This window comes from Passer domesticus, chromosome W (assembly GCF_036417665.1).
Source record: "Passer domesticus isolate bPasDom1 chromosome W, bPasDom1.hap1, whole genome shotgun sequence".
In the NCBI taxonomy this organism is placed as follows: Eukaryota; Metazoa; Chordata; class Aves; order Passeriformes; family Passeridae; genus Passer; species Passer domesticus.
Window position 1 is genome coordinate 20788600 of NC_087511.1, and position 24334 is coordinate 20812933.

A 24334-nucleotide genomic window follows, 5' to 3' on the forward strand; every position below is an offset into this window, starting at 1 on the left:
ACTCTCTTTCCAGAATACTACACTGGTAGACAAGCCAAGTTCACTAGAGTAATGATCCACTATGTACCAGTGTTCCATTGTAAGCACCAAGTACTTTCTGCACAACATATAAAACAGTTGTGTGCATGTAAGCCACACAAGGCAAGCCAAGTTAAATGGTTTGGGCAGGCAGTCTGGGCAGGGCAGAAACATGATAGCCAGCTGTATTGGCTGAAGCAATCTTAACTCCCTTTGATTGTTTAATCTGTGTTACAGCCTAGTTTAAACATCACTGTTTACACAATATTCTCATTTGCAGCTTTTAAATACTATCTTACTCTGAAGTATAGGTCTATTACAGTAAAAGTTTATGCATCACTGTTATGAATGAGAGGGGAAAGCTTAGACAAGTGCCATTCCAGGTTTCTGGCAGTAGACAGCAGCTTTATTGAGACGGCCAGCATCCCAAAACCCACTCTTGCTCACAAGTTCTTAATAATGACCGATCAGGCCTATTACAACATGAATCATTTATTGAACAGGCCAAGGAAAACAGACATAAGACTTTAAACAGACTACTTACTACACAGGATAACACAAAAAGAACTACTGGTAGATAAAATACAGTGCACAATAATAAAGGTACCTATGCTACAGCTAGTGAAGAAATAGTATAGATTAGTAGCCAATGTCACTTACCAACAAATGATGGTGGTGTGCAAAGAATCTCCTAATTACTCTCAATCCCAGGGAAGTATCTCAATGTGAACGTCTCCACGTCGAGAACTCTCTACACGCTCAGAGAATGTATAAGAGATTTCTGATTTAATGAAAATCATAGTGGTCTTGTATAGTTGTAAAAAGTGCTTGTCTATCAGTCACTTACTTGTGGCTTATCCTTTCCCACCATTCAAGGAAGGATGTTTATTGCTGACTAGGGGTGTTTTCAGCTAAGAAAATTCATCACAAAACAAACCATTCTGGCCTAGCTTAGCCATGGGGAAAGTAGAGAAGACTTTTGCAGTGTCAGGGGGTGAAATGTCCTGTCACGATCACATAAAAAATCTAGGGTCTAAGAACAAAAGCTAACTGTATTTTCTAAGTCAATCAAGCTCTAGAAAAATGGGAAGAAATAGTGTTTGGCTTGTTTTCAAATGTTATTGTTTAGCATAACACTTCATACAAGTAATGCAAAATAGTCTATATACTCAGGACTGTTTAGATTTGAATAAATACAGTAAATTAGCAAATACAGTATTTAAAATCATCTACAAAAATGTGTTTTACCAGGTATTCACTGTTTGTATCAAGTCTTAAAAGCTAAAAGCTGCCAGGGCAATACCAAAGAGTATGAAATAAAATACAAAAAAACATTAAAATGGAGACATTTAAGGAAATCTCCTCAGGAAAAAATATCATGTTAATGGTCAATTAAACTAAAACCATAATTAAAGCTATTAGGCAACCATACCATCATCTTAAATCAAAAGGCCATAAACATCTACGCTTTACATATTATTTGATTTTTTTATTTTATACTATGAGGTGAAAGCAACACATTTCCTTTTAGTAATGTATACACAAATAGCCTCATTCAGAATACACTTTTAATGCACATAAAGTATTCATTTTACAAATCATTTAGCAAGCCAAATAAATATACAATAGCTTGGAAAACATTTTAGAAAACAAATGCCAATGTAAAAAGACCACTTAAAACAACTGAAATGATAAAAGGTTTCTGTATAGCTCTGTATTTACAGTTTTCTCACTGCATCATCAATATCAGAAATCTGTTCCTTCAGCTGGTTCCACTGTTCTGGATTTAAAGAAATACCTGAAATGCATTAAAAATAAATACTTAGGAAAAAAAAATTGTAGTGCAGAATCTTCCATAATTACTGTCAAGGCTGGTTTCATACACAGTGTATGTCACAACTAATAATGCTTAACATACCTCAAGTGTAACAACCACCTCGGTTACAAAGAAATTACTCACTTGGAACACTTCAGATAAACTTTAGACCTTATCTCCTTACAAAGAAAATTAGTGCAGTATAACAAATGCACTCACAAGTGTTAGGCTAAACACAGAAATATAGTCCTGGCCTTGACAGAAGGCAGTGTTGTATCGTGATTTTTGTTTTATTAGTAGGTTTATGGTTTGATTTGTGGTTTGGTAGTTTTCCTTGTTGCGGTTTTCCTTTTGTCTCCACCTTTTCCCAGTTATTTCGTCAGCTAGTTTCTAGTTCTCCAAACTTTAGCAGTTTACTGAAACTTTTTTCCTCCCTTGGAATTTTATTGGTTCACACATTGCCACTCCCACCTGGTTTTTTACTCCCAATTCTCCTGATTTGTTGAAGGTTGTGCCTTCCCCTGAGACCTGTCCCCACATATAAGTCTTTGTTTGCCCCTTGATCGGGGTCCCAGGAGAGGAAAAGGGGAAGTTTACCATCAAATAAAGTTACCCCGGGACCCGTGTGCTTCCCTGTTTTATAATGTGCCGAAACAACTGACAGCTGGGATTCAACAGAGCTCCAGGGGGAATCTGCCTCCCCCCCCCCTCTTGTCATCAGCTAGCCGGGGAAAGAGAAGTGGCAGTTGGCGCTCCCAACAAGGGGCAAGAGAAGATCATTTATAAGCTCCTTTTATGACTCTAAGAAGAGCCCAGTGGTAAATTTTAAGGCTCTGGGACTTTCCCGCCCTTCCTCCTCACCCAGAAGCAGAGAAAGAAAGCTTGCCAGAAGGCTCGAGTTCACGAACCGAGTCAGGGCTTTGCGCAGAGAGCAGAAGAAAAGCTGCTGGGCTCCTGCAGCAAGGCACGGTGCTTGCACTGGGACAAGCACACCAGGGGCCCACAGTGGCTGCGCCCTCAGTCTTGGGAACAGGCTTTGGAGCACCGGGAACACGTAAGTCCCTGGCAGCAGCAAGCCAAGAAAGAGAAAGTCCCCAGTCTGTCAGCGATCAGAACATCATTTTCAGCGCACCCTGATGAGAAGTGGAACTGCCGTGGCGGTCAACCTGCGTCCCTTGTCCGGCAGAAGAGGGCTGGCTGGACGGATCCCCAACGTCTCCCGTCTCCCAGGAAAAATCAGCCAGAGCCTGCATCAGGGGCTGAGCTGTGCCACAGCGGGGTGTTTTTTTTCTTTTTTCTATCCCCAGCAGGTGGAATTTTCCCAAGGGCCCGTGGCCAGGCCTGTGGGGATCTTTATCTCTGGCATGTTTGTCTCTCCCACCTCACCAGAGGGTCCTCCTCTTGTCCTTCTAAGGACAGGAGCGAGACAAAAGATTTTCATAGGGCAGCAATGTTATGAATAGAAAGTTGTATTTTTTTTAAGTTTCAGAGTTAAAAAAACCAAGCCAGACCGAGTCAGACTCCTTTAGGTTCCCTGCCAAGAAAAGCCCTTAATCACTCGTTGATGGCGGGTGATTAACTGATTGTTTCCCTGATGCTAGCTGTATGCCAAGGAGATACCAAGGGAAACCCTCCAGGGTAAAGAGATGGGCAGTGACACCAGAAACAACATGCAAATGACAAATGCAGTGCACCCTGGGTTTTTACAGTTTTACAGTTTTTATAAGAAAAACCCCTAAAATCACGAGCCAATAAGTGACTTAAAGTGACGTCTAAGGATGGGAGCATTGTCCCGTACCTGCTTGAATCTTTTTATTTCTCACCCTAACCTGAAAAGAAACTGATTAAAGAGACCCCCCGGGTTTCTAAACCAACAAACCAAGGACTCAACGACTCTCCCGTGAGGACAGAGTCCCCAGTTCTGCCTGCAGACCAGCGGACAAAACTGCATCATCCTCCTGCTTCGTGCCACGCCTGGGAGCAGCGGCGGCGAGGGCGCAACCCGTCGATTTCTTCCCACCTGAGCTGATTCTTCTTAATAAAGGCATTAAAAAGGAGAAAGATCTCCTGCCCATTTATTTCAGCTTGGGGGACTCGTCCGGGATAGCCACGCCTGAAGAGGACACCAGGACTGGGACGGCCGCCCACCCTGGACCTGCAGGACAGCTGGCTATCAGGACCAGAGAAGATCGGCTTGGGACAGTGACACGGAGCAGCGTCGGATAGGTGAGAATATCCGGCGGTGGGAGAGGGAGGCGAGCGAGTGTGTGTGCGTGAGACGAGAGCCGGCAGCTCGGCTCCTCGAAGCGAGTGAGGACCCCTCAGTACCGCGGTTCCGCACCCCCGCGAGGGGGCCGGCCGGGAACAGGGGGAAGCGAGTGGAACTGGTGATTGAGGCGCCTCCAAAGGGGTAAAGAGGACCCCCCTCCGGGCGTGCGGAGGAAATAGCTGTGTGAGTGGCACGCACCCCACAGGACCCCCCTCCGGGCGTGCGGAGGAAATAGCTGTGTGAGTGGCACGCACCCCAAAGGCCCTGATACAGGTCCTAACGAAAGAAGTTAGGGTATCAGGCAGTTTGGCCCAGACAAAGGGCGCCTCAGAAGCCAGGGTTTCGAGGTTTGACTGTTTGAGCCTTGGCAAGGGAAGGCCAAGGTCTCTCTAAGTCCTGACGAAGGAGGTCAGGCGAACCTCAGAGGTCAAGACCTCGAGGATGTTTTTTTGTATTTTGGTTGTTTGTTGAGTCTTGGCAAGAAAGCCAAGGTCTTAACAAAGTCCTGACGAAAAGGGTCAGTGAAATTGGAGTTTTGGCAGGAGGTCGAGACTTCTTAAATAAGATATATTTCCTTTAGAGAAAAAGACATCTTGTGATTTGGCAGAAAATAATGGGAGGGTGCGGTAGTAAGAAAAGTGGCCAAAGATTGAAGAATATACCTCCCCACAGTCCCCTAGGTGAACTATTAGAGAGATGGGACTTTATAGAAAGTACAGAAGGATTAGATAAAGTTAAGATGATTCATTACTGTTCAGAAGTGTGGCCAGAATTAGAAGTGCAAGGAGGATGGCCATGGTGTGGGATGAAAGACAAGTGGATGTGTCAACAGGTGAGTAACTATCTGACGGCTAGAGAAAATACTGATGCTGAGGAACTATTGTATATAGCTTGTTGGTTGAATGCTATACAGAAAGAAGGAGTGCAAATTTGTAAAGTGCAGAGCAAGAAAGAAGGGAATGAAAGAGGAGATGCTAGAATTAAGGAAATTGGTAAAAGGTGGGACCCCCTAGACTACTTGCCTCCTGATGTCCCTCCACCTTATAACCCTCTCCTTCGAGCACCTCAAATAGCAGATCCAGTTCTTCTCCCGGCTGCCATGGGGGCCATTCCCTCACCACCCCCTTCGACTCCTTCAGCTGCTTCTGCACCACCACTAATACCTACTACACCTGCTGCATGCTCCACCCCTTCTCCAGCTCCACCTAACATGCACCCAAGCTATTCTCCCCCTCCTACGGCAGTCCCTCCACCTCCTCCTAACTGTGACATAAATACCTCCTTATCTAATAACCCCTTATCACCAGGTATAGCCGTTGACTTACAGCAGGTCCAAGTTAATGCTATTTCCCCTCAAGTGAACAATCTTGTGTCTGAAGATGGGCCATACTGTGGTACCCGATCCAAGACCTCCAAAGCAGAGAGACTTTTTCCCCTTAGAGAAGTTCCTATGGGAGGAGTAGCAGGAGGTGTTGGTTTTGTAAATGCTCCTCTAACTGCTTCTGAGGTGAGAGGATTCAAGAAGGAGTTAGGGAATTTAGTTGAAGACCCCGTGGGCATTGCTAACCAAGTGGATCAGTTTTTAGGTCCAAATTTCTACACTTGGGGAGAGATGAATTCCATTCTAAATATATTATTTTCCCCAGAAGAGTCCCGAATGATTAGGGCCGCAAGCATAAGAGTTTGGGAAAAAGATAACCGTCCAGGGCCCCAAGTGCCATCAGGAGAAGAAAAATTGCCACTAGTGGATCCCAATTGGAATCCTAACCAGGAGGAAGGGAGGAAGGCCATGATGGAGTACAGGTCCTTGATAATTCGAGGGATAAGAGAATCAATTCCCAAAGGAACCAATACAAAACTGGCATTTGAGAGTATACAAGAGAAAGATGAAACTCCTGCCACCTGGCTTAATCGCCTGAGGCGGAACTTTCAATTGTACTCCAAAACAGACCTGGACACCAGCGAAGGTGAAATGCTACTAAAAGTCCATTTTGTTACTAAATCTTGGCCTGATATACGAAGAAAATTGGAAAAGATTGAGGATTGGCAAGAAAAAGATATTAATGAGTTATTGAGGGAAGCATTGAAAGTGTATTTAAGGAGGGAAGAAGAAAAAGCAATAGCCAAAGCCAAGATCATGCTTGCTATAGCCAGAGAAAGTGTGGGAGCAAACAACTCTTTCCTACAGTACGAGGCCACAAAAGAGTGGGGGGGGCCACCACCAGCAGCAGGCAAGGATACGGCAGTACTGTCAGGGACAGGAGGCATGGAGAGGCCTCGAGTCCCTTTGAGTGAAAGCTGCTGCTATTACTGTGGAGCAACTGGACCCCCCCCCAAGACTGTTTAGCCTAAAGTTGTGAAACCTTTGCTAGCTTATCAAGATAGCAAAGGAAGCAGCTTTAAGACCAGAGGATCTGGTAAAAGGTTTTTTTTAAGCAGAAACCACACCCGAGTAGGGAAAAAGAAAAAAAGAACTCATATTTTGTGAAATTTAAAGTTACATCAAGGGATATGGGGGAGTGGTTAATATCTGACGGACGGGTGTTGCTAAACAAAGCACTTGCTGGGATAGTGCTAACAGAACTACAGAAACTAACCTACTGGGGAGTCCAAGGACTATGTGATTATTTCCTAAGAAATAACCTGTGCATAAGCGGATATGACCTAGCAAAAACAATTATAAAAGAGTGTTTAACTTGCCAAAAAGGTGAACCAGAATGAAATAGTGAATACCTTAGACTCAGACTGAGGTCCAAATTTGTGGCCCAAACATTGCAAATTATAATTGAAGCTTCAGGAATAAAGTGGAGATTGCATACTCTGTGGCACCCCCAGAGTTCTGGGAGGGTGGAACAAATGAACAAAATTCTCAAAAATGAATTGGCTAAAGTGTTTACCCCTAGCGCATCAGGACAAGACCCCGGTCTGATATAAGGATTTCACCTTATAAAATGATTTTTGGACTGCCATTCTTGTTAACACCCTATAGCACAGGAGACTACCTGGAAGGAGAAGAAGCTACAAGGAAATATTTAGAAGTCATTGGAGGAACCCTAGAAAGACTTAGAAAAAGAGGATACCTCCCCCAGACCTCCCCTCTGGATACAAAAGCACACGACATCAACCCAGGAGATTGGATTTTAATAAAATCCTGGAATTATAGACCATTAATGCCTAAATTTGAAGGCCCCTTTCAGGTACTCCTCATCGCTAATTCGGCTGTGCGAACCAGAGAAAAAGGTTGGACTCACATTACGAGAATTAAAGGACCAGTCCCACCCCCGGGCATTGGACAAGATTCGTCAGTGTCTCCTTCTGGTATTGGACCAGATTCCACACCACCCTCACACTCTCACTCGGGACAGGATTCAACTGCATCAGGAGTTAATTCAGCTGAGTATACTATTATAAAAGGACCAAATGACTTAAAATTGACATTCAAAAAGACTGATGAACTGCGTAAGAAAAAAGTTTAGAATCATAACATGTCTTAAAGTGTTTTAAGAAATTTGTAAAAGTTAAAAATTGTTAATAAGTAATCCTGGTTAAGTCGTCCCAACTTGGTACCAAAGACCCCAGGTTAATCTTCTCCAGAGTGCTCCCCTAGGAGGGACCAAATTAGCAGGGACAGATCAAGAGAGGTTTAACCAGAGGAGCAAGAGACTCTAAAGAACTTGGAGACTTCTTCTCAGTAAAATCCTCAAGAGGCAAGGCCGGGTGGGCAGGCTGTGCAAGATGACCCATACCGGACTCTTGGGAAGGGTAGTAGTGCTGGCTCTGATTGCTGGTGGTGCTCTGGAGAGCCCAGGAGAGCTGTGCAATGAGTACTACCAACCTTTCTATGAGAAAGAAGTAAGCTCCTTGCTGAGAGTCCACAACAATTGTGTTAACCTCTCCCAATTGATCTTTTATCAAGAGAATAAGAAAATATATTGGATAACCCGGAACACCGCCACCTTTAGGCAGCCACTCCTGGGAGAGCACCCTGTAGGAGAAACCTGGTGGTGCTTTGAACGTGATGCTACTGAAGCAAACCTGGTAAATCTGGTAAAAGGAAAAAGTATTTCTAAATATTGGGAGGGCACGACAAAAATTAATCTCTTTCAGGAAACCCCTAAACACCTGTTTTGGGTCAATGGTACCACAACATCCACTGAATTGCCAAGAGGCTGGTCTAGTGGTGGCATCATTAGAATTATAAAACAAACTGTCTTTATAATACACAAAGAATCTGGATCAAGTTTAAGAGTTCCTATATATGAGGATTTGAGAAACACAAAACTGAAGGAACAATATATGTTAAACAAAATTTTGAAACTACAATCAGAATTGGAAGTAATATCTAGTCAGACGGCATTGGCTCTTAATCATATTAATGACCAACTCAACCAAACCAAAACAGTAGTTTATCAAATCAAATTAATTGTAGCAGTCATTAGAAACACTTTAAACGAAATAAAAGAACTAGCATATTTACAAAATCAAAAGACTCCTACACTTGATTCCAGTTGGTGGGATAATCTATGGATTTTCAAAAAAAGTTGGAAAACTATAACCTTCACTGTGGGTACACTTGGTAGTCTGTTCTTATTTCCATGTTTAACAAAAATAGTGACATCTGCTGTACAGAATAACCTAAGGATCTCTAAAGGAATTAACCTGAAAAGGTAATGAAGTTTAGTAAATATGATCACCCGAGTGCTGAAGAAATGTATAATCAATACAAAAAATATAGGAAATTCTATGAGCCAAAAATTATAAGTTGATGCAAGCTTAAGCTTGATCAAAGAAAAATAGGGGGGAGCTGTTATGAATAGAAAGTTGTATTTTTTTTAAGTTTCAGAGTTAAAAAAACCAAGCCAGACCGAGTCAGACTCCTTTAGGTTCCCTGCCAAGAAAAGCCCTTAATCACTCGTTGATGGCGGGTGATTAACTGATTGTTTCCCTGATGCTAGCTGTATGCCAAGGAGATACCAAGGGAAACCCTCCAGGGTAAAGAGATGGGCAGTGACACCAGAAACAACATGCAAATGACAAATGCAGTGCACCCTGGGTTTTTACAGTTTTACAGTTTTTATAAGAAAAACCCCTAAAATCACGAGCCAATAAGTGACTTAAAGTGACGTCTAAGGATGGGAGCATTGTCCCGTACCTGCTTGAATCTTTTTATTTCTCACCCTAACCTGAAAAGAAACTGATTAAAGAGACCCCCCGGGTTTCTAAACCAACAAACCAAGGACTCAACGACTCTCCCGTGAGGACAGAGTCCCCAGTTCTGCCTGCAGACCAGCGGACAAAACTGCATCATCCTCCTGCTTCGTGCCACGCCTGGGAGCAGCGGCGGCGAGGGCGCAACCCGTCGATTTCTTCCCACCTGAGCTGATTCTTCTTAATAAAGGCATTAAAAAGGAGAAAGATCTCCTGCCCATTTATTTCAAGCAACACGCTGGAATTCCCCTGTTCCCTTGTCCCTCAGACTTTCCAAAAAAAAGCCCTTCCCCCCACCTCCCTCGGAGCTGGCTGGCTGCAGTGCTCGAGTGCCCAGCTGCTCGCTGTCCAGGCCTTACTAGGAAACTGCAGTGAGTTGAGGGCCCCCACCCCGCTCTTTGTCTAAGATGGAGGATGGCCACTCCACCTTAGACACACTTGCCTTCTTTTCCCGTCCTGATTCTCTCCGCCAGCTCATCCTCCCCTCAGGGGGCCACATTCCACGGGGAAGGTGTCAGCCCATTCCTACTGAGGGGGAGGGGTGAGTCTGAAGCAATGTCTATTCCTTCTTCCAGTTCCACCTCTGGGGGGCGTGACTCTAGCCCAGCTGCCCCACAGAGGCCTCTCCTTGAGAGCCCCCCCTCCCTTCCTCGGGGCGGGGGGGGGGGGGGGGGGGGGGGGGGGGGGGGAGCCCTGCGGGGAAGAGGGAGAATTTGGAAACATGATCTGGAAATCGCTGCCTTGCTTTCTCCCCCAGGGAGGCGGTGCCCAGATCCATCCCCTCAACTAGCCCTAATCACTTGAGCAGCCAGCAATTGTTTTGCAGCATTCCCTGTGAAATTCACATTTAATTAGCATTTAATTTTTATAAAAGACTATTTAGATAATTTAGAATTTTAAAGACCCTTGTAAGAAATTTTTAAATTATAGATTTGTGAATTTTAGCGATTGCAAGAAACAATAAGTAAGCAGAGAACCAAAAGAACAATTTAGAACATGTTTTGTTATTTTTAAACAATTTTATATATTTTTAATAATTAAAGTGTTTTAATTTTTAACTGTGAGAAGTGCTGCTCAAGTTTCCCTGTCAGTTTCCTAGTCAAACCTTACCCAATGTTCCTTTTAATTTTTATATTACTATAAATTGGCAAAAGCACAAATTTTGATTCAGTTTATATTTTTACAAGATTAACAAGTTTAAAAATTAAGTTATAGAATTATTCTTTAAACTCTGGGTATTGCTTTTTTGCAAAGGGCCCTGGAAAAGGCCATACTCACAGTGATGATATTAAAGGGTGAACTTAAAGTTTTTGATTTAAATTAATTAGAAGTTTTGTAACAATTGATTTTCAGTAATAATTAGTTTATTAATTTGAAGAGTATTGTTTAGATTTGAGAATGCAAAATACCTTTTTAAAGGTTTTTAAACAGTGTTTTTTACAAAGAAAAAGATTATTCATTTGATTAAATTTATAAAAGTTTAATTACTATACAGGTTTTCAGTTTTGAAGAATTAAGTGTTTTAACCCCAAAACACCAAATGTTTTATTAAGTTTGATTTTAATTACTGATTAATTAGTCCTTTCATTTTAAACGTATGTTTTTGTATGTTTTTTTAAAAAAGGAACTGTTTGTCATATTTGAAATAATTTTGGAAAATTAACCCAGTTGTTGAGTTGTATGTTATAGAAAGAAGAATATTATAACTACACCAAAGTCTACTATGCTACATTTGATTATGAACATTTACTGAACTGAATTTCCTTGAAGAGAGAAAACCTTCAAACTTGAGTTTCCCAACAGAAGAACAAGATAACTGAAGTTTTGAAACACGAAGATCAGCCAAATTGATGTGAAGAACATCTCATTGCTTTGCTTTGTATTATGAAATAATTTGTACTTGTATTAATAAAAGAAATGTTAAATTGTTAAAAAAATAGTAACCAGGAGCCAATTGGTTTTTAATCAATTTAATACTATACCTTCGAGTTTTAAATCATAAGTTTGAGTCAAAATTAAAATAAAATTTATATTTGTTTAACATGAAATAAATTTGTTTCTTTTACACATTTAACTCCTGGAAACTATGAAACATCTTTCTATGGAACATTCTTTTATGAAATGTTAAGCTTTCTATGAAATGTTAAATTCTTTTTGAGTTTGTTACTTTTAAAGTTTTTGTTTGACAATTTAAGAACATTTTTTTAATTACCTTTTAATTTTATAAATTAATTGTTCAACATTAAGACAGTTTCGCAGTAAATTGAGAAAATGAATAAAATTATAGATAGAATATATAATCAGTGAAAAACAAGACTAGTATAAGCTAAATTAGACATATCCAAAATTGAGTTTTTGAAAAATGTTTAAATTTTAATTAGTTTTATTTCATGTTTGCAAAATTTTATGATTTATTGCACTAATACCTTTTGTTATTTTAGTTAAACTTTAATGTCCTTTTTTGTAATTGAAAACGCGGAGATGTTGTATCGTGATTTTTGTTTTATTAGTAGGTTTATGGTTTGGTGGTTTTCCTTGTTGCTGTTTTCCTTTTGTCTCCACCTTTTCCCAGTTATTTTGTCAGCTAGTTTCTATTTCTCCAAACTTTAGCAGTTTACTGAAACTTTTTTCCTCCCTTGGAATTTTATTGGTTCACACATTGTGATTCCCGCCTGGTTTTTTACTCCCAATTCTCCTGATTTGTTGAAGGTTGTGCCTTCCCCTGAGACCTGCCCCCACATATAAGTCTTTGTTTGCCCCTTGATCGGGGTCCCGGGAGAGGAAAAAGGGAAGTTTACCATCAAATAAAGTTACCCCGGGACTCGTGTGCTTCCCTGTGTTTTATAATGTGCCGAAACAACTGACAGCTGGGATTCAACAGAGCTCCAGGGGGAATCTGCCTCCCCCCGCCTCTTGTCATCAGCTAGCTGGGGGAAAGAGAAGTGGCAAAGGCAGTACAAAAGAAACAAGGAAATCAACTCTATTCCTGTTGGCTTCTAAAAGCCATACCTCTATGGACCAAACTTCTACACACTTTTAAAGAACCATATTTCTGGGTTTTTTTCACCCTCACGTTTCTTAAAGCACTGTGAATAACAAACTATAAGTAACATTTTGGAGAGACTATTACCACTTGTTAGCACTCAAAAACCAATATGGGAATCCAATTGTAATAAAAGCAAGAAGTGAAGTTAATGGGAAAATGTATGGCTATGTATATAACTCCCATACCAAATCTGTTTGTATTCGATGCCTTGTTTTCCATAAATTATGGGGGAATCATTTAGGAAAACAAACTCAGGCCAATGAAACCACTTTGCTTTTGTTTACAGTTGACAGATAAAACTAATTATATGTTAAAATGTAAATCATTAATAAGTAAAAATATTACTCTAAAAATACCATGTAGTAATAAAGTATAGAAATTTGATACGCAAAGATCTCCAGCAAACTGCAGACAATGTTTTAATACAAAATAACATGAAGCAAAACAATACCTTTTCTGCCAGGCTTCATTTCACCTTCTTGATCCATCCAATATTCCCTAATATCAATTAAGACTTTTCCTTTAAAGTCACGAACACTGACATACCTCATTTTGCCAATCTGTCAAAACACATATAAGGATATTTTTTAGATATTTTACGTATTACAGCATTCACTTTTCCCAGCAGTATTAGACATGTACATGTGACATTGCACACTGCAGCTTATTTTAGACACCAGTAAAACAACTAGATCAAGAGCTTAACCCAGAGCAATCAGTAGGTAAATAAGTAATGTCATTATAAATAGATGAATGACTTAAAACCAGCTGAGTATTCAGCATTCAATGCTCAATGCAAGTGGTTCTCTCCTAGAACAAGAAAATACCTGTCTTCTTAACAAGCTTACATCTTATAAAACGCGCTAATTTACTGCTTTCTGAAATAAATTTTTGTCTCTGTTATAACCATCTTTTTTAGTAACAGTTGTAAACAAACAGGGAAGAAGATGCTCTACCGCCAAATCTAAGTTTTAGTCCATTCCATAGGTGCAGAAATCAAATTAGATATTCACATGAGATGGGCCCAATTTTTAACTTGTTCCCCCCCCCTTTTTTTTTCTTTTTTAAAACACAGTAAATACAGAGGGAAACAGAAATAAGCCACCAACTGCCCCATGCCTGCTTCTGCTGGTTCATTGGGACACTTTATTGGACCTGTGGTTAAAAGACTGTACCAAATGTTCCAAAAAAAAAAACCCCTATCCAAATACTTTAAGCTTACCAACACAGCAATGGTATGAAATTACTTTGAAATATCAGATTTTCACACAGTGGCTTAACTGAATTATGAGGGCTTTTTATTAATTCTCCAAAGAAAGGGCAAAGGGAAAACAGACAACAGGCATACTACACATTACATTATTTAGGCTTTATCAATTTTTTAAAAAATTGATTAAAAAAACCTATTCGTTCACATAAATTCAAAATATAATGTGAATTTGAGAATGAGAAATTTGATAATAATAAAAGCACAGTCAAACAATTAATGTAAAAAATTCTTAGTATTTTGTATATACCTCCTGGACCCACCTTGTGAAGAAAACACATATAAACAATTTTTAAAAGAGAATATTCCTTCCTGATAAAACATTAGTTTTAGTTTTCACCTTCCTTAATTTACACATCTTGCACTTTGACATAGTTAAACAGGGGACAAAACATATCTTACTAGCATAAAGTCTAACCAGAAAGCATGAGCAACTCTCCAGTCAACTAAAATCATTCACAGATGTTTAAATCTGAAGTACTAAGGCCCAAACAACAGGCCCTGGACTGAAGTTCACCTCTAGATGAACCTTCCAACCAAATGTACATGTATCCACACATTAATGAAGTATTATTAGCAATATGATATATGTATCCACTCTTTGGCAAAACATCTATTTACCTTTCTGTATTTAGAAACTGGACAAGGCCACATCTGGCCTTGTCTGGGGTGTAGGATCAAAGACAACTCCCTTGGTTCCTCCTTGAGCCCTGGCCAGGCTTTGGGAGAAACCCAACAGGAGAATAAAACCAGATGTTCCCACATTAGAAGTAATGGTAACTTGTATATTATAAAAGCTGGGCTACTCTCACAGCAAAGTCGGAAGCCTCTTTGCCTGCAAGGTGGATGCACCACAGAATTTCCCTATTACTGGGAGTGGTTCTCCAGTCCTTCGCTGTGACAGCTTCCCCCAGCTGATGATTAAAGGATATCTGGATGAAGGGGTAAGGTATTAGGGTAACTGGCTATGTATCTTTCTTAATCACTATGGGCAATCCTCTGTAGTAATTATTAGATGCATTGCTGAGCTTATTATTTTGTAATTCTTTGCAGTTTTGCATTATAGTAAATTACACTATTCCTTAAGTTGGTGTCGGTGTCTGGTGCTGACCCTACCCACCAGCAAAACAGTCATAAAATTTGTTGTTTCACAAAATTTACATAAACAAATAGGCTTTGCGCTTGCTTAAACTAATTGTTCTTCTTATGCAGATCATGCTATTTTAACTCTAAAATTTATTTTTAAACAATTAGGACCTCTTTAAATAGCATAATAATAGTTGTTTTCCTACTTCAAAGCATCCTTTAAAGTAAAAAAGTTTATAAGGTAGTATTTTGCGATTTATTTATTAAATACTTTCACAGCACTACAAATTTAACATTCAAAAATAAGGTATTATGTCACGGTAGCTGAGTTCTTTCAGACCAAACTTGGTAACATGTCCAAGTCCATCAGCACTGCTGGAAAAGGATATCCTAAATAGCCTACATGAACAACATTTATTGGTTTTCCCTATAATGCTTCAGTGACTTTTAAGGTCACCTATAACCAGCTTCCAGCAGTAGTACTCCTGAACACCTTTTTTTTTTTTCCCCAGATCTATCAAAGACTATTAGTCTACTGCCAAGTAACTCCAGATTTAAAGAAAAAATCTGATACACAATAGCAGATTAGAGCTGCAAATACAGTAAAATGGTGCAGAATTTGACTATTAAAGATAAGGCTACATGTCTTAATTCAACTACAGTAAGGTGAGAGGCAATAATACAAAGTACACAACATTTATTCAATCAGTAAGTCCACCTTAAATGTAAACAGTTCCATATGAAAATGTTAAAATTGTTAGATTTTACACCACTGTCTAGATTTCAGTTGAATGCTCACATGAAATTTCAAACGTTTAGGTAAACTCAATACAAAACTGTTGCCACTGCTGAGAAGCTTTATATAGGCTTTCAAAGTACTGTTTAAAAAATTAAAACCTAGATTTTGGCTAAGCAAAGTAATGTTTCCTGACATTCAGTTACCTGCAATTCTGGCATTGAGCCATTTCTGACAAATTCTTTTTCCACACAGCAGCTGATAGACCTAAAATAATTTCACTCCTCTAAGACACCTTTGTATCTCTGTAACAACACATTAATATTCCAAGGGCTGCATTAATTAATAGCAGGGTAGCTGCTGCAGTTCAACTTTCATAAACAAAATAATATGCTTTTGTGCTGGTTTTGGCTGGGTTATTCATTTTCTTCTCAGAAAGTCTGGTTTGCCCAGAGCCAAGGCCTTTTCTGGTACTCATAAGGCCACAATGGCAAGGAGGCTGGGGGTGCATGGGAGGTTGGGAGATGACACAGCCAGGACAGGTTACCCCCAACTGACCAAAGGGATATTCCAGACCATATGACATCATGCTCAGTATATAAAGTGGGGGGAAGAAGAAGGAACAGGGGGATGTTTGGAGGGATGTAGTTTGTCTTCCCAAGTCACTGTTGCATGTGATGGGGGCCTTGCTCCCCAGGAGATGGCTGAACACCTGCCTGCCCATGGGAAACAGTGAATTCCTTGTTTGGCTGTGCAGTGCTTGGTTGCTGGCTGGGGTTAAAACATGTCAGCTTTCTATTAAATATTACAGCTCCTTCGACATATTATTCTATTAAATTAAACATAAAATATTAAAAGCATTATTTCCAGGTTTCCATTTCTGACAGTAAAATGCACTGAACTGTGTCTAGGTTTGTTTCACAGCTATGCAACTGACTTCCTGTATGAGTTTCAGCAACCATCTTCTTCACCATTTTTCTTCCTATTTCCCTTGATTAAACTGTATATATATTGTTGGAGAAAAAATAGCAAAAAAATTTCCTTCTTTCTTACCATATGTATAGCATTAGAAGAACCACAATAAGCTAATATAAATTTCTGGAATAGAGAGTCCTGCAAACAGCAGAGATCTGTAATACAGCAAATTGGTTTAGCAAATTAATTCTGAAACTTAAGTGGTCAGTGATGCATTTCACAATGTCCTGGTTCCAGCCAGGATAGAGTTAATTTTTGAAGTAGCCATGAGGTGGCATGGCTAAGCCAGGGAGGTTATTCCATACCACTTCTCATCATTGCTAGAAGCAGGGGAAAGGGACTGTCGCTTCCCAGGACAGGGGATTTCTTCCGGTCAAGAAAACATGGCAGGAGAGCTGTCTGGTATTGTTTCTTGCTGGGGGCTTTCCATGTAAATAATTTCTTTTCTACACTTTTGTTATTAACATAATTGTTGTTACTGTTCATTTTCTTATCTCATTGCTGTTTCCAGTAAATTGTTCTTATGTCAACCCATGATCTTTGCCTTTTGTGCCTCCAATTGGACAGAAGGGGAAGAGGGAGTGTCACATGGGTGGGTTTTTTTTAGTGCAAGGACTAAATTGGAGAATACTATTGTAGCAGGCACAGGGTCTGCAAGGCTTCCCTGGCAGTCAGCAGCCTAAGATAGGAAATGCCTAGTCATGATGACTGGACCTTAGAAGCCCCTCTTCTGCCTTCGGACCCTTGTTATCTCTCTATAAGACTATAGGTCACTTTCTTTTTGACCCTTACTATTGGACAATTTCTAAAACTCCTGTACCCTATATAAAGAACTACTTTTGCCCAATTTGTCAGAAGACACTGTCCCTGAGACCTTTGCAGAAGATCAATAAAGGACATCTCTGTGGAACCTCACACAGCCTTCTTCTCTCTCTCCCTGCATCTGCCAAAGGCACTTAGCAAGCTAAAGAGCAGAAATCACAAATGAGCTGATAATCACTAAAGAGCTGAAATCACTAATAGCTGAGCTTGCTAAGGTTGCCTGCGGCTAGGAGCTGCCTGGGAACTCGGACAGGCTGTGCTGAATAGGACTGCACTATCCGGACCCTGGGCAGCCAGCTGGGGATACCCTGAAACCCGGCCGAGGTGAGCCCTATATATTATTGCTAAACAATGACACGCAACCAATAACATTCCAGAGCATCACAAGCATATATTACCTACTTACTTATCTACTTTCAGGAGCCTATGATAGGTAAAGACATTACACCAGGAAACTGAAGAACTTATTTCTCATGAGTGAAAAAAGCAAATTTGACCCAAACTTAAATAAAGCGAGGGAGGGGAGGGGCAGGTCCATATGCAATAGGCAAACTACTTTTCAAGTAACAATTTCTGTGAAATGCCCAATCATGTTATGTGATTCCACTCTGGATAATTAATATTAATACTTTAATTAATATTAATACTTTAACCCATCAGCATTAACAAACCTAATCAAAATCAGGCATAGGTAGATGACAGGATTTGTCAAACTAACCAAGGTACATGATGAACAACTCACATTGGCTTGAAGCCACAGACAGGAATCTAATGTAACATGAATAATGCTTGTCTTTAGGGCCTCTAGTAATACATCACAAATGGGAGTAAGGTAAACTTTCACAACCCAACTGTACTCAAATCCTTTAACAAATTCTAGAGTATACTAGGCTGCCTATAAAACCTAAAAAGACCATGATGTAAATAAATAAAACATATTACATACTTGGTCTCTTATACTTAATTCCCTTCTTTTTACAATTATTTTATTCTTCATAATTAGTTTCAAGAATACCATTATACCAACATTTGTTTCAAACAAAAATGATCAAGTGTAGATCTTTATGAAAATGCTCAATCTTCTAAATACAGCAGTCACAATGAGTTCAATATTAAAGGAAGCTGTATACTTTAAGAACACAGCCCAAAGGTGTAGAACAGCAAACCACTACGTTTCATGTCAGTTGCTATCATTCCCACACACAGTATGGATGTCACAGAATTTCTGACTATCATATGAATGCTTTACAGCTTCATTTCCATCAACTGAAGACACACTTGTAAGTTATGCTGCAAAATCACTTGCACACAGATAATTTTTATTACTATGGGGAAGCAGAAAGGAGAGATTTTAGTATTATTAATATTCCTAGAAAAAACAAAATAATACCTACAAAATTAGCATATAACTAGATCTTCTAGCATGCCCTCTTGGGTAGAAAGGAGAGAAGGGGAGCATTCTCAGACCTACAGTGCTATTTCTACACTGAAACAGGTGCATCTTGGTTAACACACATAACCTGATGTTGCATGAAAAAATGCACATAACACAACAAACAATCTAAAAAACTTTTGTTGTTGAGTAACTAAAGGCAGGCAGAAACTTAGGAACATTGATGGTTTAAGTCAGGGTGATAGTGTAATTTTTTTTCTGTATTGTAGTCAACACTGGAAGAATCCTGCTCTTAGAGTAACATGTGTCCTCTACTGTCTGTTTTTAGTAACTTATTACCTTGGGTCAAAAAAGGTTGAAAGAAATCAGAGCACACAAATACTTTTGCTTTTATTTGAAAGTTTTTTTGCATTAGTTGGTTTGATTATGGTGGTTTGTTATGTTGCTTTGTTTTTTGTTTTTTTTTCTCCTTTTTTTCATTGGGAGGGCATTAAAATTACCTTTTCCCCATAGCTGCAATTTCTGAACCTATTACAAAAAAATCCCAAACATATAGGCTTTATGCCATGTTTGAGTTCTAAATGCAGTTCCCCTCATTTGATGCAGAAGATACTATCATTTTTCCTATATGGATCAAAGCATGCCCCAGCAAAACTAAAAGTATTATATTCTTTCTTCAATGGACAATTCCAAGCAGTTATGCCCAGGGTCTTAAATTGAAGCTCTCCCTCCAACTATATATACAGAGGAAAGTGAAAATTGATACGGGCCTTCACTAGTTTCCCCCCATATGTTACTTTGCACAGGTACAGCCCAAAACAATTTATTTTACCTTATTCAGTGTTGGAACCATCTTATTAGGCACCTCTCACATAACTTTTCACAAACTTAAGAAAAAGTCTAAGAATTCAAGTCCCTTTCTCATCCCCTGCCCTCCCTTTCAAACCAGCTAGTCATACATTTAATAAGTCTTGATCCACATCCCTAAAAAAAGGAATTCTGAGCTATGTATATTCTTGTACAGCATTCAGCATACCTTGCTTCTTCAGCTAACCCCGGGACACGCAATACTCTGAACTCACAAATGTTTGTGGCTACTGAAAAAATGTATATTCATCTTATTTTGACAATGTCAAAAATTGAAATATTTTTGGATTTTCAGTGAGAAAAACCTGCATCATAAAGGAACAAGCAAAACTTATTCCAAGATACTGTCTTAGAAGACAGTAGCCAAATTCCCTTGACCTAGCTAAATAAGAATCAAGAGATCGTATTTTGGGGTTCCAAGACTGTCCTGATCTAATATTTACAGACAAAATGACTACACAGAGAAGTACCACATGCAAAGATATGAGGGTTAGAATCAATTTCCACAACTCTGATTCTTTTACTCTATTGAAACCTAACAGTGCTTTTTCTCAGCATCTCATCTTGCGTGCTAGCATCGTAATCCCCTTCAGCCAAGATTTCAGGAGACCAAGCACAATGCCATCATGATATTCACGTAGTCTCATAAAATTTATACAGATTATTATGTAAATGGTTACCTTAACCAGGCTCTAAGAGAGTAATCAATTTTACCTGAAACATATTCTCATCTCTGTTACTGCTTTGCTTAGAAGAAGCTGCACCTTTTGAACTTTCACCAGTCTTTTGTTTCTTAACAGGCTTTTCTGGAGCTACTTGCTTTTTCCGCTTTGCCTTGGAGCAAGAATTAAAAAAATCTCATTAATCACAACTCATTTTATAAGTTATATTAAAAAAAAATGTATGTTAAAGGTCACAAACTATTATGCAATATGTATTAACACCTTCCTCCTGTGAAGGCAGGAATACTGTACATTTAGACTGGAACTAAAACAAATCTTCAAATGAGCCTATTTTTGTTCTCAGTGAAGCTTACCATAATAATTTGGCTTTAAAGAGAAACTAATTAGATCAAAATTCAAAACTCAGTCTTAAGCTGCGCCAAGGGAAATAAAGGTTGGATATTAGGAGAAAGTTTTTTATGGAAAGAGTGATAAGTACTGGAATGGTCTGCCCAGGAATGTGGTGGAGTCACCATCCCTGGAGGTGTTTAAAAAAAGACTGAACGTGGCACTCAGTGCCATGGTTTAGTTGAGGTGTTAGGGCATGGGTTGGACTTGATGATCTTGAAGGTCTCTTCCAACTTAGTGATTCCGTGAAAATACATTTCAAAAAGCCTACTTTCTTTGTGCAGTAATACTGTCAGTTTTAATTAAAATTTTAAAGTCTGATAGAAGTTTTATTTTTCAGAAAGTACAATGAAAAATGAGGAACAGCTAACAACTCTGGTAAAATAAAAGTAGATAAGATAATGAAAAAAAGGATCTGAAAAATCAAATCCAAGAGAACTTTTTTAATTGAAGTCAAATCTTTGTTCATAACATGATAAAATTAAACATGTTTTTAAAACATTGAGGCAACATCACCTGCAAATCAGATTACTTTGTTAGCCGATGCTAGAGCATGCTACATTCCACTAATGGCTATATAGTAATCATGCCCACTGTAAAGGAAGAATAATCACCTGACCATTTTCTCTTATATTAAGATTTCACAAAATACCTAATTTGCTATGTGCAAACAAGTCACATTTTCACATTTGAACCAAGTCAGTAAATCAGACTGTCTCTTTGCAAACCACACTAAAAGACCCAATGTCTGCATCACCACCTAGCATTTCTAAAAAAGATAAATGGACTGTTGTATTCAATTTGTTTGCAATGACTGACACATCTATACAAATTTATAAATGAAATAATTATTAAAATAAAGGAAAACATTACATTTATGCATTTAAAACAGGTAGCGTAAAAATTATCAACTCGGAAACATTCTGGTTGGCTCTGCTTTTAAGTGAGAAACTAGCAGATAGTATTACAGTAAACATAAGACTGAAACATAAAAAAGAATGTGAGTGAGATAAGCAAGTGGCACATGGATGACAAGGCAAGTGGAGGTTTTGGTTTTGGACTTGCAAGTAACCCATATACCAAAATGAAGGTGGGGTGGTGTCCTCAAAATTAGTCCAAATTCTTGCCACCAGAGGCAGCTTATACTGAAGCAGTCTATCACTTGCCACAAAACAGCAAAGAACTCCAGGAAGCTTGTGGCTAGATATACCATACAGAAAAACATGAAGCAAAATGCACCTTAAGAATAAAGTGTACTGCAAAGCAAAAAGCATCCACCCAAACCATAATCTTGGGGGGTGGGTTTTATTGGGGTTTGGTTTGGGGTTGGGAGGGGGTGTTTGGGGTTTAAGTGTCAGATAAATCATATGGAATGACATGCATTTTGTGACATAACACTCAACTAATTCCTTAACCCTTGCCTGAAATATAATAGTTAATACAGTAGTTATAAACTGCATATAATGTTCACCTTTTTGTCAACTTCACTATCTGAATCACTGGCAGATGAGCTTGAAGACACAAGTTCCTTTGACTTAGGCATTCTAGGAAGAGAAAGATAACATGAGAACACTATACAAGGAATACATCCCATTATGGCTAGAAAGTAATCTTCAAACCTGTTTGTAAGGGCTTACCTTATTCAAAACCCTCCTGAAGACTTTCCTACCTTTTCATATAACCTTTAATACACATTGTAGATGTAATCACAAACACCCTTCCCTCTTATAGCTCTTCCCCTTTTTGCTGTGACTGCCTTATATGCAGTATTTTAGTTCTGAACTGCTTACAAAAGGACAATTTTTCACCTGTTTCATGTTCTCTCAGATATGGTAGATACTATAATGAAAAAAAAGCAATACAAAACTGGTGTCCAGATGAATTCTCAACATAATATTCATAAACAATTAAGGCCCCAACACTACATATATTCTTACATGAGCATTTTGCCTAGTTGAATTTGGGAGTAACAGCTGCATAGTTGTCACAGATGAAGCTTAAGTTTCCATCAGTAATACAAAAGTCTGAAAATATCTCAGTTACAGAGAACTACAGTACTGCAATTAATATTTCCATTGCAACTTTACCACATCAGACACTGGAATATATTAATTTACTAGACAAGTGGACACTCAACTTTCCTTGAATGCATGCTGCCAGGTGTACTTCTACATCTCTCTAGTATGCACACACGATTAAATACAGCAGTTGAACATCTTGCCTGCTACTAAAAACTCTAACAAATAAATAGCGCTTTTGTGACTTCAGAATAAAAAGAAGCATCACAGGGAGAAACTGTACAAAACAAATTAGCTTGGAAAGGCTAATAAAGTATTAAAGAAGCATACCTCAGGAAAGAAAAAAGAATAGCAGTGTTTTTAAACTGGCAATGAAATAAACTATGTGCAAAGGAAAAAAACAGTCTGAATAATAATAATGGATCGAATGTGGTTCTAGAGTAAATTCTGTCAATAATTTGAAGCACAACGATAGAAGCTGTAGCACTGAAAATAGGGTATGGGAAGCACACATAAACCACGTCCTGGTTTGGAAGGACACCACATTACAGGATGGAGGCAGGCAAAGGAGAGCTAGAACGGGGCAATGCAAAAATAAGCACAGCAATGACATGAAATAGGGAAGCCAAACAAGAAAAGTCTGATACGCGGAGGGCGGCACACCTGCAGAGGACAACTCCAGAGTCCGCATCAGGAAGGGAGAGTAACAATATGGAGGAAGATGGAGGCGGAAACTAAAGGAAAAATAAATGGGGTGGGTGTCCCCTCTTGAGAAACTAGCAAGCAGAGCGTGAGGACACCGAAGCACCGAGGAGAGGAAGGGTGGAATGAGACGGGACAAGTGAAGACAAGGGAAAGTAACATGGCAAAGACAAGCGAGTACGAACTAAGAACACCAGATAGGCCGATGCCTGCCGCCATTTTCCTCCCCTCTTACTCTTTTCTACAGCTTGTGTTGCCCCCCAATGGAAAGGAGCGAGGGCCCGGCAGGGGGGCGCGGGTAACACCCAGGTCCTCCCAGGGCAGGGTGGCAGCAAGAAGAATGCAGGTTACCCGCGGTGAAGGAAAGAACACAACACACATACATTAAAAAAAATAAATAAATAAAAAGTCGGGGGTCGTCAGCGGGCAGGGCCTGATCCCGATGCGGGGTGAACAGAGCTGGGCGGTTCGCCACCACCATTTTCTCCCTCACTCAAATCCTCTTTGCCCCCCCAACATGGCAGCGGCTACTACTCCCGCTCCAGACCTGCTCCACAGCAGGGCATTCCTCCCACAAAGCATAGTGGGCACTCGAGGAAAAGGGAAAGCCTCACCACACGGTTACCCAGCGCACTTCCCCCACACCAGGCTAGGAGATGCCAAGCGCCCTATAGTTGGGGGTGGAGGAAAGAGAACACGGCAACAACTCGAACAAAACATGCAAAATACCCTAAATACTCACATCTCACTTCCCATACAGCTCCTCTACACCACAACAGAAAGAGATTAATCGCAAAATCCCCGCCCCAGCCCTGCACCACGTGGGAAGGAGCAGGGGGAGGTGTTTAAAGGGGACGCGTACCTTTCTAACTTGTTCCTACCTCCCCCGCCCCGGCTAGGACCGCCGCCGCCGAAAAAAAACAAACAAAAAAAAACAAAAACAAAAAACCAACACCAACAAAAAAAACCAACTGGCTTCCAAGGGGCTAGTCAGCCGCATCATTCCAATCAAGGGAGCCCTATGGGACCGACGGCAGGACC

At 39.8% G+C, this 24334-nt stretch overlaps 1 protein-coding gene across 2 annotated transcripts; it reads right to left on the reverse strand.

The window, feature by feature from the left end:
* Positions 1–494: 494 nt before the first annotated feature.
* Positions 495–24123, reverse strand: LOC135288965 (activated RNA polymerase II transcriptional coactivator p15). Of its 2 annotated transcripts, none has more exons than XM_064402306.1 (5): positions 24036–24123; positions 22045–22117; positions 20218–20337; positions 12809–12917; positions 495–1816 (listed from the first exon to the last, which is right to left on the reverse strand). In XM_064402306.1, exons 1-5 carry the CDS (start codon positions 24047–24049, stop codon positions 1737–1739), a joined length of 396 nt encoding a protein of 131 aa, XP_064258376.1. In that variant the 5' UTR covers positions 24050–24123; the 3' UTR covers positions 495–1736. The 2 variants fall into 2 exon arrangements, with proteins under 2 accessions (XP_064258376.1, XP_064258377.1); XM_064402307.1 differs by lacking the exon at positions 24036–24123 and adding an exon at positions 23908–23926.
* Between the last annotated feature and the right edge of the window lie 211 nt (positions 24124–24334).

What these genes read in the sequence shown, in the direction of transcription:
- LOC135288965 (XM_064402306.1), bottom strand. An exon ending in ATAGTGAAGTTGACAAAAAG is followed by an intron (nt 20,338 to 22,044) that starts GTGAACATTATA and finishes TCTTGCTCCAAG; the next exon opens with GCAAAGCGGAAAAAGCAAGT. An exon ending in GAGATGAGAATATGTTTCAG is followed by an intron (nt 12,918 to 20,217) that starts GTAAAATTGATT and finishes GTGTTTTGACAG; the next exon opens with ATTGGCAAAATGAGGTATGT.